This window comes from Hemitrygon akajei, chromosome 7 (genome assembly GCF_048418815.1).
Source record: "Hemitrygon akajei chromosome 7, sHemAka1.3, whole genome shotgun sequence".
Taxonomy (NCBI): Eukaryota; Metazoa; Chordata; class Chondrichthyes; order Myliobatiformes; family Dasyatidae; genus Hemitrygon; species Hemitrygon akajei.
The window spans coordinates 93,640,325-93,654,094 of record NC_133130.1 but is presented as its reverse complement, the minus strand read 5'-3'; the positions used below and the strand labels follow the sequence as shown (position 1 = coordinate 93,654,094).

Here is a 13,770-nt window from a genome sequence, read left to right as displayed (position 1 = left end):
GCCACCTGTGTCAACAGATTCACCATCTTCTGGTGAAAGAAATTCTTCCTCATCTCTGTTCTAAGTGGATGTCCCTCTTTTTGGAGTTTGTGTCCTCTGGTCCTAGACTCCCCCACTGTAAGAAACATCATCTCCACATCCACTCTATCTAGGCCTTTCAATATTCATTAAGTTTCAATGAGATCTCTACACCCCCGCCCACTATTCTTCCAAATTCCAGCAAGTACAGGCCCAGATCCATCAAACACTCCTCATATGATAACCTTTCATCCCTGAAATCATTTTCATGAACATGCACTAAGAATTTCCCAATTTATGCTTCACCTTGTTGAGAGAACACATTTTGGGGGCCCATAAGCTGCTCTCAATTGGGTCTTTCCTGATTTCAACCCAATTCACTGCCCATATCCTGACTTAATTAAATGCCACCCTACCTTCTTTCTCTTTCGGAACATTGTATAACCTACAATGATGAGCTCCCAGTCCTGGTCACCTTATCTCCCTATCTCTGTGGGTCATTGTGATGTTTTCTGATTGTCAACTCATCCATCTTATTGCAAATGCAACCTGCATTTAAATAATGCCAGTTAAGCGTTTATTTTTATTTAACGTTTTTTGAGTAACTTTGGGTTTGTTCTGTGCTGCACAATTTTGTTTTCATTTTTTTCTGCAGCCTGACACGCGCACACTTTGTTTTAATATCCAGAAATTTAGCCATCTCTGCCTCCTATATCCAGTACTTGGTGTGTCCAAAGTTCTCATGAGCACAGCATTCCAGAAATTCACTGTGCATGAGGCAATATTGCTTATTCCTGAATATTATTTTGAGATTAAGACACCCCAGCCAGGGGAAATAACATTCCTGCATCTACCATCACAAGCATTAGAATTTTCAATTTAGGTGAGATTAGCAGTCATTGTCTAAACTCCAGGGAGTGTATATCCATTCTTCTTTATGTCTCATCATAGGACAAGAACACCTTTCCTGTCAATTCCAGGAATCAAGCTGGTAATCTTTATTGCACTACCTGTATTCCAAATGGCCTTCTTGGGTCAGGAGGCCACATCTATATGCACAATAGATTAATTTGGCAGATGAATGTGTCTGATGAAGTGGTTCAGGGGGAAAGTTTTTAGATTTGTGGGTCATTTGGGATCACATCTGGGGAAGGTATGACCTGTACAAAAAAGACAAGTTACGCTTGAATATGAGGAGACCTATATCCTTGCAGGCAGGTTTGCAGCAGGGAGGATTTAACCTAGTTTGGCAGAGGGTTGGGAACCCAGGTCATGGGTCAGAGGATGAGGCAGTTACTGTACAGGTGAGGCGGCTTAACAAGAGCAATAGGTACTAGAGGAGATGTACTAGCATGGATAGAAGATGGACTGACTGGCAAGAGGCAAAGAGTGGAGGGGGAAGGGGGCCTTTTCTGGTTTGCTGTCGGTGACTAGTAGTGTTCTGCAGACGTCGGTGTTATTCTCTTCATGTTATTTGTGAATGATTTGGATGACGGAATGATGGCTTTCTGGCCAAGTTTGCAGATGATACGAAGACAGGTGGAGGGCAAGTGGTGTTGAGAACGAAGGGAGTCTTCTGAAGGATTTAGATTCGGAGAATGGGCAAGGAAGTGGCAGATAAAATATAATATAAGGAATTGCATGGTCATGCACTTTTGGTATGAGGAATAAAATTCCTGTATATTCTAAATAGGGAGAAAATTCAAAAATCAGAGGTGAAAGGGACACGGGAGCCCTTGTGTGGAATCTAAAGGTTAACTTGCAGGTTAAGTCAGTGGTGTGGAAGGCAAATGCCATGTTAGCATTAATTTTGAGAGGACTGCAGTATTAGAACAAAGATGTAATAGTGCCAAGACTTTATAAGGCACTGAGAGTATTGTGAGTGGTTTTGTGCCCCTTTTCTAAGAAACGATGTGTTGGCATTGAAGAGGGTCAGGAGAAGATACACAAGAATGATTCCAAGAATAATAAACCAACATATGAAGAGTGTTTGAGGTCTCTGGGGCTGTACTCACTGGAATTTAAAAGAATGAGGAGAGTTCTCATTGAAACCTATCGAATATTGAAAGGCCTGGATAGAGTGGATGTGGAGGAGATGTTTCCTGTTGTCTGGGACCAGAGGGCACAGCCTCAGAATACAGATATGTCTGTTTATTTATTGACATACATTGCAGAATAGGCCCTTCAAGCCACGCCACCCAGCAGTTCCCCTGATTTAATCCTAGCCTAGTCACAGCACACTATCAACAGGTACGTTTTTGGGCTGTGGGAGGAAACCCATGCAGTCATGGGGTGGGGGAAATACAAACTCTAGTGGTAATCGAACACTGGTCACCTCTACTGTAAAGTGTTGTGCTAACCACTAAGCCTCCATGCCACCTCCAACAGAGCTGAAGAAAAATTTTTCTCACCCGGTCATATATCAGATCTCACAGAGACCACAACTCCCTAGTCTTTACAATAGCCTTGAAGAGAGGTAGGAGGAGATAGTATCTGAAATGATATAATCGGGGAGGGGGAATTCTGGCGCTTTTAGGCCAGAACTAGGGAGCATAAATTGTGAACAGATGTACTCAGTGAAATGCACTACTGAAATTGGATTCTGGATAGGCTTGTCCATACAGGGAAAGGATGGTAGGATAAAGGAATCATGGTTGCCAGAAAACATCTAGTCAAGAGGAAGAAAGAAGCTTAAGGTTTAGGAAGGAAGAATCAGTCAGGGCTCCAGACAACTACAGGAATGGGTTTAACAATGGACTTAGGAGAGCTGGGGCATGAGGAGGTCTTGATGAGTAGGATTAAGGAAAACTCCAGGGCATTCTACATGTATGTGTAAAACAAGAGGATGAATAGAGCAAGGGTAGAACTGATCAGGATTGAAGAGGAAACATGTCAGGAGTTGGAGGAGGGAGGGTAGATCCTTAATGAATACTTTGCCTCAGTATTCACCAGTGAGAGAAATCTTGACATTTGTAAGGACAGTGTAAAGCAGGCTGGGCTGATATTCTAGAAAATGCTGACATTAAGAAATAGAATGCATTAAAATCTTTGAAAAGCACTAGGTTATATAAATGCAATGGTTGCAATAGAATATACTCTGGGAAGTGAGAGAAAAGATTGTTGTGCCTTTGGCAATCTTTGCATCCTGGCTCATCATGGAAGTAGTAACAGATTGTAGGGTAGTTATTCCTTTGTTCAAGAGAGTAGGGAATACCCTGGGAATTATAAACCAGTGAATCTTATTTCAGCGGTGGACAAATTATTGTAGAAGATTGTTAGAAATAGAACTTAGGAGGAATTGGAGAAGCATAGTCTAATTAGGGATAGTCAACATACCTTTTGAGAGTTAGATTGTGCATCACAAGCCTGATTGAATTCTTTGAGGATGTAATAAAACACATTGAAAGTAGAACAGTTCATGTCGTGTATACAGTATGTGTTTTTGTAAGGCGTTTGATAAGGTCCCCATGGTAGGCTTATTCGTAAAGGCAGGAGGCATGAGATCCAAAGAAACCTGGCTGTATTCAGAGTTGGCTTGTGCATAAAGACAGAGGATTGTTATAGGTGGAGCTTATTCTGCTTGGAGAACAGTACCCAGAGGTGTTCCATTGGGATCTGTTCTGGGACCCCTGCTCTTTTTAATTTTTATAAATTACTTGGATGAGGAAGTGGAAGGGTGGATTAGTATGTTTACAGATGACATTAAGATTGGAGGTGTGGAAGGTTGTTGTAGGTTACATTGGAACATTGACAAAATGCAGAGCTGGGCTGAGAAGTGTCAGATGGAGTTCATCCCAGGAAACTGAAGTGATTCTCTTTGGAAGATCAAATTTGAAGGCAGATGTAAGGTTTAATGGTAAGATTCTTAGTAGTGTAGAGGAACATGGGGATCTTGGGGACTGTGTCCACAGATCCATCAAAGTTGCCATATAAGTTGATTAGGTTATTAAGAAGCTGTATGGTGTGCTGAACTTCATTTGTTGGGAGATTGAGTTCAAGAGCTGCAGAATAATGTTGCAGATCTATAAAACCCTAATTATACCACTCTTGGAATAATGTGTTCAGTTCTGGTCGCCTCATTATAGGAAGTATGTGGAAACTTTGGAGAGGGTGCAGAGGAAGATTTACCAGGATGCTACTTAAATTAGGGAGCATGTTTTATGAGGAAAGACTGAGTGAGGTCAGGTATTTTTCTTTGGAGCAAAGGAGGATGAGAGGTGACTTTTTGAAGGTGTACAACATGATAAGAGGCATAGATCGAGGTGATAGCCAGAGCCATCTTCCCAGGATGGAAATGTCTAATTTGAGGGGGCATAATTTATAAGGTGAAAGTATGGGGGGTTGGTTTATTAGAAATGAGTTATTTTTGTGTAGAGTGGTGGATGATGATAGAGGCAGATACATTAAGGATATTTAAGACACTCTTAGATAAGCACATGGATCATAGAAAAAAGGAGGGCTATGGGCGAGGGAAGAGTTATAGTGATCTTAAAGTAGATTAAAATGCTGGTGTTACGCCTGTGCCCAACTCTGAGGGGTCGAAGGGTCCCAAAGCAGCCCCCTCCTTTTTGAGAATCACAAGATCGCTATTAATTCAGGTCAGGAGACCCAGGAAATGAGAGAGAGACATTTGGAATGTCTTGGCCCCTCGGCGATACAAAGCTACGGGAAACGGCCATTGTCTCTTGGAGACGGAATTGTGTATTGAGTACTGTGCTTCGTGGAAGCCCTCAGGCAACGTGGGCTGGTTGGGGGATGGCATCATTCCACCCTGATTGACATCTGAGACCCCGTGAGTGGGGATAAAAGAGGGTCTGTGGCAACAGCCCCTCAGACGCACCAGAAGAAACGCTAGAAATCCTGTAACAGCGTAATAGCGAAAGCCGGTGGAAAGCCACGTGCGTCCTTTTCCATTTGTCTCGGAATTGGTGGGCCTTGCCACAGAAGAACGGCTTTAGCTAACAACAAAGGAGAAATCAGCCCCAACGACTCTCGAAGGATTGACATCATAAAAGGAATGGGCAAGTTTCAATCCGTCTCTCTCTCCAACCAAAAGCTGCAGCTTGAATGAACTGAGTGGCTTTTATATTTCCATCGGACAATACATTATCCCCTAGACAACGATAGAGCTATTTCTTATTGATTATTATTATACCCGCGCTTTTAGATTTGGTATTGATGACGTATATTATCTGTATGGTTGCATTGATATTATTTTTGTGTATTTTTTTATCAATAAATACTGTTAAAAATAGTACCATCAGACTTCAACGGACCTCTCTATCTTTGCTGGTAAGCGACCCAGTTACAGGATACGCAACACTGGCATAACATCTTAGGCTGAATGGTCTATTGTGCTGTTACGTTCTGTCATTCAAGTTCCATGTGCATTTCCACAACAGCCTCATAGTCACTGCTTCTGAAGTCAGCTTTATTTTAATTTCAGTTTTTATAGGTTTGAAGTAATGTCGAATAATCATACTGCCCTTACCAAAATTTGGAATATTTGGATAATGGCTTAGCGATAATATCAATATATACTTTGGTTGTTCCTTGATTCTTGGAGTTAATTGTACAACTCTGCTTCTGTGGTATGTTAGAGCTTTTCCAAGTTTGCAGCAATCATTCCCAAAGATCTAGAGTCTGATAGTCACACCATCCAAGTTTTTGTTCTCCAGTTTTTATAACTTACATAGCAACAGCTGGCCAGCAGATGCACAACTTCAACTACATTTTCCATCACACTATTAATGCCCTCAAGAATTAATTGCTGAGGACAATGTGATTACATGGAACGTCCAGATACTTGGTCGATGTGGCCTTGATGTTGATGCTGGACAAAGGTTCTGCCCGCTCATATCCCTCATGTTAATCTAACTCAGTCGTTATCACCTTTGATTCTGATTGTGCACAACACACAGCCCAGACTGCCTGAATGGTCAATGAGGTGAACAAGCTCACTTACTTTACCATCCCTACCTCCATGGTAACCACAACTAGCTGCTGATCAAGTTCTGTGCAGTGCATTATTACCATAAATGCAAGGACTACCTTAGAAATACATTGACAGTCAACTGCACATGATCTGGAATGTTTCTGAATATCCTTGGCAATCACAAATCCTGGCAAAAAAAAGCCTGGCCTTACCAAGCATTAAAAATAACATGATAATTAAATGATGTATGTTTAATTATCTAAATCAGTTTATAAAGACTATATAAATTATCTAATGCCCATCTCTTTGTTAGTGCTCCTCACTGAAGTGAATGGAGTTTTTTATTCTCTGCCTTGTGTAAACTGGCGCTGGTTTGATGCTCAGATTTTTTTGGTGTTACTGCTGGAAGTTGAAACTTCACTGCTGGACACTGTGAGGAGACAAAGTGACACTGGCAGGGACTTTGGTTGTCTGACTGGCTTTCAGAAGTTTGTGATGTTGCCAGGTTGGTCTTCCCTGCTAAATAAGTACACTATTGATTTTGATCTCTGTCTTTATCATGTGTTTCCCTTAAAAGTGTAAACATTTTTACCTCAGCTGGTCCAGCATTGCTGAAACCTATGGGTATCCATTTCCATTCCGTTATGTTCATCCATGACCACCTCCTCTATCGTGATGAGACCACACTTAGGCTGGATGAACAACACCTCGTATTCCATTTGGGTAGCCTCCAACCTGATGACCTGAACATCAATTTCTCTAACTTCCGGTAATGTCCCCCACCCCACCTTCTCAGCATTTCCCATCCCTTTTTCCCTTTCTCTTTGCCCACCCATCGCCTCCCTCTGGCGCTGCTCCCCCGCGCCTTCGCCCTTTTTCTTTCTTCCATGGCCTTCTGTCTCTTTTACCAATCAACTTCCCAGCTCTTTACTTCATCCCTCCCCCTCCCGGTTTCACCTATCACCTTGTTTTTCTCTCCCCTCTCCCCACCTTTTAAATCTACTCCTCAGCTTTTTTTTCTCCATTCCTGCAGAAGGGTCTCGGCAGAAATGTCGCCTGTGCTTTTTTCCATAGATGCTGCTTGGCCTGCTGAGTTCCTCCAGCATTTGTGTGTGTTGCTTGGATTTCCAGCATCTGCAGATTTTCTCTTGTTTGGCATTAAACCCATCAAAGTTTACAATTTGCTCCCCTGCTCACTTCCTGTGCCTCTCCATTTCCCTTTTCTAAGGAATCAACACACTGCTTCCCTTTAAGGAATTTATGGACTCTGCTTTAACAGAGTTTTGGGGCAGAGGATTCCACATGCTAATCAGCCCTTTAATTCTTTTTGTGATTATCTTATTTCTGGTTTATCAAGGCACAAGGGAAACCTTCGAGCCAAGGAAGCGATGCAGAGAAGGGCCACGAGGCTGATCCCTGGTGTCAAAGGACTGGTTTTAGCAAAGGTTGGAAAAACTTTGGACCCTTCAGCCTTTGACAGTAGGCAAATTTTCGAGGTATAGAAGACACTAACTGACATGGAAAAGTTTAATCCTGAGCACTGTTACAAAGGTTAAACTACAAATACAAGGCAGAAGGGCACAGGTGCAACTGATAAAAGGCAATTTCAGGACTACTGTTGAAAAACACTTTGCGTATTTCCTGTAAAGGTCTCCATGTGGGTGAAGTTCAGGAATTATTGAAGCTGTGTTTAGATGCTGGCTTTCAGAGGTCTTGTAACTTTCTGTAAGGATGAAGTAAATGAGCTACATGGTCCCTTTCATGTACTTTTATGGAAAAAAATTAATTTGCATGAATATAGTCTTTTCCTCAGGAAATCCCAAAGAGCTATGCAATCCTTGAATATTAATGCAGATAATATTAAATATTTTCAAAATGGGGTTAATGACTAATTAATGAGAATGATGGTTTTATTTGAGGGATATTGACCACATCAGCTTTTTGCTGTATAGCAAATCACAGTGCTGAACTTCGCACTTCAGGACCAGGTCACGTTATTTGAGATGTGGAGTGGGATTTGAACCCACTGTCTTGTGAATTAAAGAATTGTGATAGAATCGGTTTCCATGTAGTAATGGGAACTTTCAAATAGCTATGGTATAATTATAATATACCTTCTGACTAGCAAACTTTTTTACAATAAAACTTCTATGTAGTCCTGATCTTTTTCTGGAAAAGATTTAGCAGAATAATCAGATTGAGATGTGAGCAAGAATTTGTGATCAGTACAGTTACTTGAGTGTTAATGATAGGTTTTGCCCAGCAGTTTCAAACTATAAAATCCCAACTGACTGCAATTGCAATGATCTGTACTATAGCACAAACACACAAAACTGGTATATTCTGCATGCAAAATACATTGTTGCTCTCTGAGGACAACAAAATTGTTGCTGCACACATAGAGCTTCCCTCACTGCATGGAATAACCTTCTCATCCAATAGCAGAAGATGTTGTCAGCTTGTTGAACAATCAAAGGAACTGCTTCACTCTCACTTGAGTAAAGATAAACAGAAGGGTTGTCATTGCAGTCACCTGACAGCAAAGGCAAGTATCTTCATTTGGTATCATTTTATCTATTACATCTGTAACAGCCTCACATAGCAACGCAATACTATTCCCAGATCTCCGGATGTGGCAGTGGGGCAGATACAACATAGTGCTATCTACTTGAAGAAGACTTGTGGAAAAATATGAATGACTGACTTTTCCATTGAATATGCCATTTATTTTACATGTCTTAGACATTCTGGATTAGAGCACATACATCTTAGATAAACATGCAAATTATTTTAATAATGTGCAGATCACTGGAAGTGAGCACACATAAGAAAATAGAACATAATAAAACATTAATAGCAGTGTTGGAATGGAATCTGCAAAACACTAGAGCACTGAAAACAGAACACGTGAAAGAGTTAATGTAGTAATTGATAGTTTCTCGGAATGGAGAAAGTATTTATTATAAATGGAAGATGTTTGTCATCGAATCAGTAACAGCAGGGTGAATTCAGAGTAAAATTTTATTTCATGCAGCAAACTTTGTATGTAGAAGTAGTAAACTATTTAACTATAATACTTGAAAGAAATATTAATAATTTCATATTTTGATAGGTTGAATAATAAAAGGATGTACAAAAAAGCAGAGGGATTGACAACTTTAATTGAAAAGTTAGCATCGTCATCAATGGGCCTAATGGCTTTGTGTTCTGTTATTCATTATATTATTAGATAGCTTTTGAATGACAACATTGTTTAGTGATTTAAAATAAATGTTTCTCAGCACACATCGGGCAAGCATTAACTGGTCAAAAAATCATAAAGACAGATGCTCAAAAGTTGGTTATAACTAAAAGCATCTTGATGGGAGAACTTGGTTTAGAAAGAAGGATGCATGGTTAGATGCTGTATCATCAAATGGTGTCTGGAGGGGAGATACAGTACTGTAGCAATTTTATGTATTGCACTGTACTGCTGCCACAAAAAAAAACAGATTTCATGACATATGCAAATGATGAACCTAATTCTGATATGGGTCTCTGTTGTGGTCTGGATTGGGAAAGGGGGCAGGGAGAGGGGAATTATGGTTGGGAAAAGAGAAGGGAAATTGATCACTAAACCAATTGTTTGGAATCAAATGACCTTGCCTGGTGTCTCAGGGCTGAGTGTGTCTGCTCCCACCCCTGGCACTTACTCTGCCACCTGTCCCACACTCCTCCCAAAGTGCTTCACCCTCACCATTTCCAACATTCTTTGCTCCTGACAGGTTTACAAACTAGCTTCCCACTCTGTTGACAAATACAGTACTGTGCAAAAGTCTTCAGCTCCCTAGCTATATACATGTGTCTAAGTACAGTAGATAGATAGATAGATACTTTATTCATCCCCATGGGGAAATTAAACATTTTTTCCAATGTCCCATACACTTGTTGTAGCAAAACTAATTACATACAATACTTAACTCAGTAAAAATATGATATGCATCTAAATCACTCTCTCAAAAAGCATTAATAATAGCTTTTAAAAAGTTCTTAAGTAGTTTACTTAAATACATTAATACAATCAACCCCGGCACTTTAACATATCTTACTCCTGGCGGTTGAATTGTAAAGCCTAATGGTATTGGGGAGTATTGACCTCTTCATCCTGTCTGAGGAGCATTGCATCGATAGCAACCTGTCGCTGAAACTGCTTCTCTGTCTCTGGATGGTGCTATGTAGAGGATGTTCAGGGTTTTCCATAATTGACCGTAGCCTACTCAGCGCCCTTCGCTCAGCTACCGATGTTAAACTCTCCAGTACTTTGCCCACGACAGAGCCCGCCTTCCTTACCAGCTTATTAAGACGTGAGGCGTCCCTCTTCTTAATGCTGCCTCCCCAACACGTACTGTAGGTATCTTTAATTGGCAAGTTCCTATTGCCCATATGTGCAACATATTTTCATGTCCACAAGTCGAAAAGATATTTAAGATCTTTAATTGGTTAGTGAACCTTTTAATAACATTTGAATTTTTTAAACTGGGTAATTTATAATATGAAGTTTGTCTCATTTATTTTACCATCCTTAATCGTGCAATCATACAGCTCAGAAAACCCTTCAAACCACTGTGCCTGTGTCAACCATCAAGCACCCATCTATACAAATTTATCAGCACTTGCTCCATAGTTTTCTGTCCCTTGGTGATTCAGGTATCATTTAGATACTTGATGTCAGGGTACCTGCTTCCACCATACACTCAGGCAATGTGTTCCAGATTCCAACTTCCCTCTACATGGGAAAAGCTCTTCAAATCCCCCTCTGAACCACACACTCCTTTCCCTGAACCCTCTAATTTTAGACTAACTCTACTATGGATGGAAAAATATTTACTGTCTGCCTTCTATGTTAGCCTCTCATTATTTTGTGTATTTTGGTCAGGTTCCCTCTTAAGCGCCTTCCATCTTAAGGAAAGCAAATCCAGCCTGTCCAGTGTTTCCTCATAGCTGATAAGCTCCATCTCAGGGAACATCATGAATGTCCTCTACACTTTGTCCCAATCATGTGTGGTAACCACAACTGTTCACCATATTGTAGGTTGGCTAGGCCAACAATTTATGAAGCACTTTAATCTCCCTTCTGTTATATTCTGTAACTGATTAGTGAGGGAAAGTATCCCGTATGTCTTCTTCACCATCTTAGCTACCTGTGCTACTATCTCCAGGAATCCTTGGACTTGTACACCAAGATTCTTCACTTGCTCAGTTCTACTTAGAACCCAACGATTCATTGTATATGTGCTCCCTTTATTCATCAACTTCCACTTATTGGGATTAAATTACATCTGCCATTGCTCTGCCCACATTATCACTTCATCAGTATCTTCATGATTCCACCGCATCTTAGAGGGCACCCCATTCTCTGCCCTTAGTCCAGACGTGTTCTCCTCCCACTCTCTACCTGCTCTTTCCATCCTTGCTGTAGCTGTTATATCATCACTTCCTCTTCTGGTACGTTACTTTATTCCTTTACTGCAATTTTAATATGAAGATATTGATCATGTGCAATACTGTAATCTGTATTGCAACATGGTCATCAAAGTGTAAGCAAATAAATGTAATTTTGATAACATTTCCCAATGTGCTGTGAAGTATATTGGCTTCCTTTGAAAAGAATTAAATTTAGTTGGCCATCAGTTGATCAGAATTTAACATTTTAAATTCATTATAAAAATACTGCATCAATTGCAACAGTTTTCATAAATGAATTACCGTACTTATTTCTTACCACACTTTTGCTTCCATGACAGAGTACAGAAAACTTGGAAATGGGACAATCACTGTGAAGAAACAGAAACCATCCCCAGAAGCACTGAAAGTGCTCTTCCAACGAATGCGGTATGAATATGACTTTTATAACTATGTCAAGAATCAGTTCCATTTATTGAAACGAAAATTCGGCCTGAAGACTCGAGGCAGAGCTCCATCTAGAGAGTACGTAACTCCATCCCAAGTTGAAGAGCCTGACCATATACATGATGATGACGATGACACATGGTTGAAAGACATTTATGGATGATTGCAATGAGTTGCTTGCTGGGGGTCTCAGAGTGTCCTTTATGTTGAAAATTCCACAAGGAACTGCAATTTGGTCAGGAGAAGCTGCAGTATTGGTCTGTTCTGGAGATTAGATTAAAACATTCACAATTGCAGTCAGTCTTTGCCAGGCAGATGTATGTATCTTACACTTTTCATGCTATTGCATGATTTTATTTTTTTTCTAAAGTTTCTTTACCAACTGCTGTACCAGCAGGTAAGACACTTTTTTAACTACTATATCTGCATTTAAAAATATATATTAAAGGATTTATTTAGTTACATTTTTAAAAAATGTAAAGAAGATGATGCATTTTAACACTGAGAAAGGTATTAATCCAGTTAGATACTAGCTCATTTTCCAAAACTTTTGGATCTTCAAACAGAAGATAGCATCTGAAGAAATAAAGTTGGACTGGGACATTTTGTAGTATTTTCAGGACTGTATTCACATTTGTGATTTGTCAGAAAATAAACAATTTAAAAGGATTGTATGGTTGTAACATTGACAAAATGTAATATTTGTTATATTTTATCTCAAACTTTGAACAGAAATATTTTTGTGATAAGTCTAATTAACGGTACATAGAATTTACAAAACAGAAGTGGACCATTTGATCCATGAAGTGTTGATGTTCTACCGAAGTCTCTTCCCAACATTTCAAGTCTAAATTATCAAAGTAACCTTCAATTTCCATTGCTTGGATGTTTAGCTCCATAAATACAAATGTAACCCCCTCACCCGCTTGTGTGCAAATTTGGTTCACTGGCCAGCTCCACTTTTCACAAACAATATACGTCTAGGGTCGGTATGATTTGGGGTTCCACCAAACAGGAACGTCATGATGTTCTGATTAAAGAAACATCGATTTGAGCGAATGCTGTGTAAATACTGCCCATACACAGTTGCCGATCAGAATATACCGCATAAAATTATAAAGAAAGTATATTTACAAATTTCATTTTTATCGGACAGTTACTAGGAAAGAGAAACAGAAAAAGGCCCGTTACAGTTGACCAGTCCAATGTACGCATTAAGTTAGAGCTCTCATCCTGGAGTTGTCTTTACTCCTGCACTGGACCCACGGTCTGCGTGAAAGCACACACGACATTCTGAACTTGGCTGAAAATCCATCGCAAACAAGTGGGCTCTCTCACAGGCTCATTCGTCGTGGAGCCATCCATCTGCATGAAGCACTCTGTGCAACGGAGACTTGCCTTCCTACAATATTCTATGGCATCTTTCCTTCTCTGCATTCCTGCCAAAAGCCCCAAACAAGACTGTGTCCGTCACAAATCTCTCTCCATCCAGCTCTCTCTAGAACTTTCTCCCGATTCTACTACCCTGATTGGCTGAAACAACATTCTTAAGTTGAACAGCAGGGCTTCTTTAGCTGAAACAAACATTTTACCCACAGGACACACTGCTTGCAGAGACTGCTAAAATAGCAGTAGAAATCTTAATCAGGGCATAACATATCTCTACCATTTGTTTTATTCATTTGTTGTGGAAGCAGATTTCATGTTTTTGCCACATTCTGGGTAAGGAGCTATAATTTAGGACAACTACGTGGAGTCTGAAATCTGGAGCAACACGGGATGCTAGAGGAAATCAACAGATCAGACCACTTCTATGGAGGGAAATGGATAGTCAACACTTTGGGTCAAGTCCCTTCATCTGGACTGAAAGATAGAATGGAGATGACCAGTACAAAACGATGGAGGGAATGGATGATCAAGGACTAGCA

General features: G+C 40.2%; 1 protein-coding gene across 3 annotated transcripts in view; it reads left to right on the top strand.

Annotated features, from left to right (window-relative positions):
- usta (uronyl 2-sulfotransferase a) overlaps positions 1-12,511 on the top strand; it is a 94,991-nt gene extending 82,480 nt beyond the window's left edge. The window contains exons 8-9 of one of the 3 annotated variants that reach the window (XR_012099653.1): positions 7,311-7,449; positions 11,737-11,872. Coding sequence is in view for 2 of the 3 variants with exons in the window: in XM_073051459.1 (XP_072907560.1) it covers positions 11,737-12,005 (269 nt within the window). In the remaining variant the exon portion in view is untranslated. Of the gene's footprint in view, positions 1-7,310; positions 7,450-11,736 lie in introns of all 3 variants that reach the window. The other 2 variants (XM_073051460.1, XM_073051459.1) reach the window with 2 other exon arrangements.
- Positions 12,512-13,770: the final 1,259 nt, after the last annotated feature.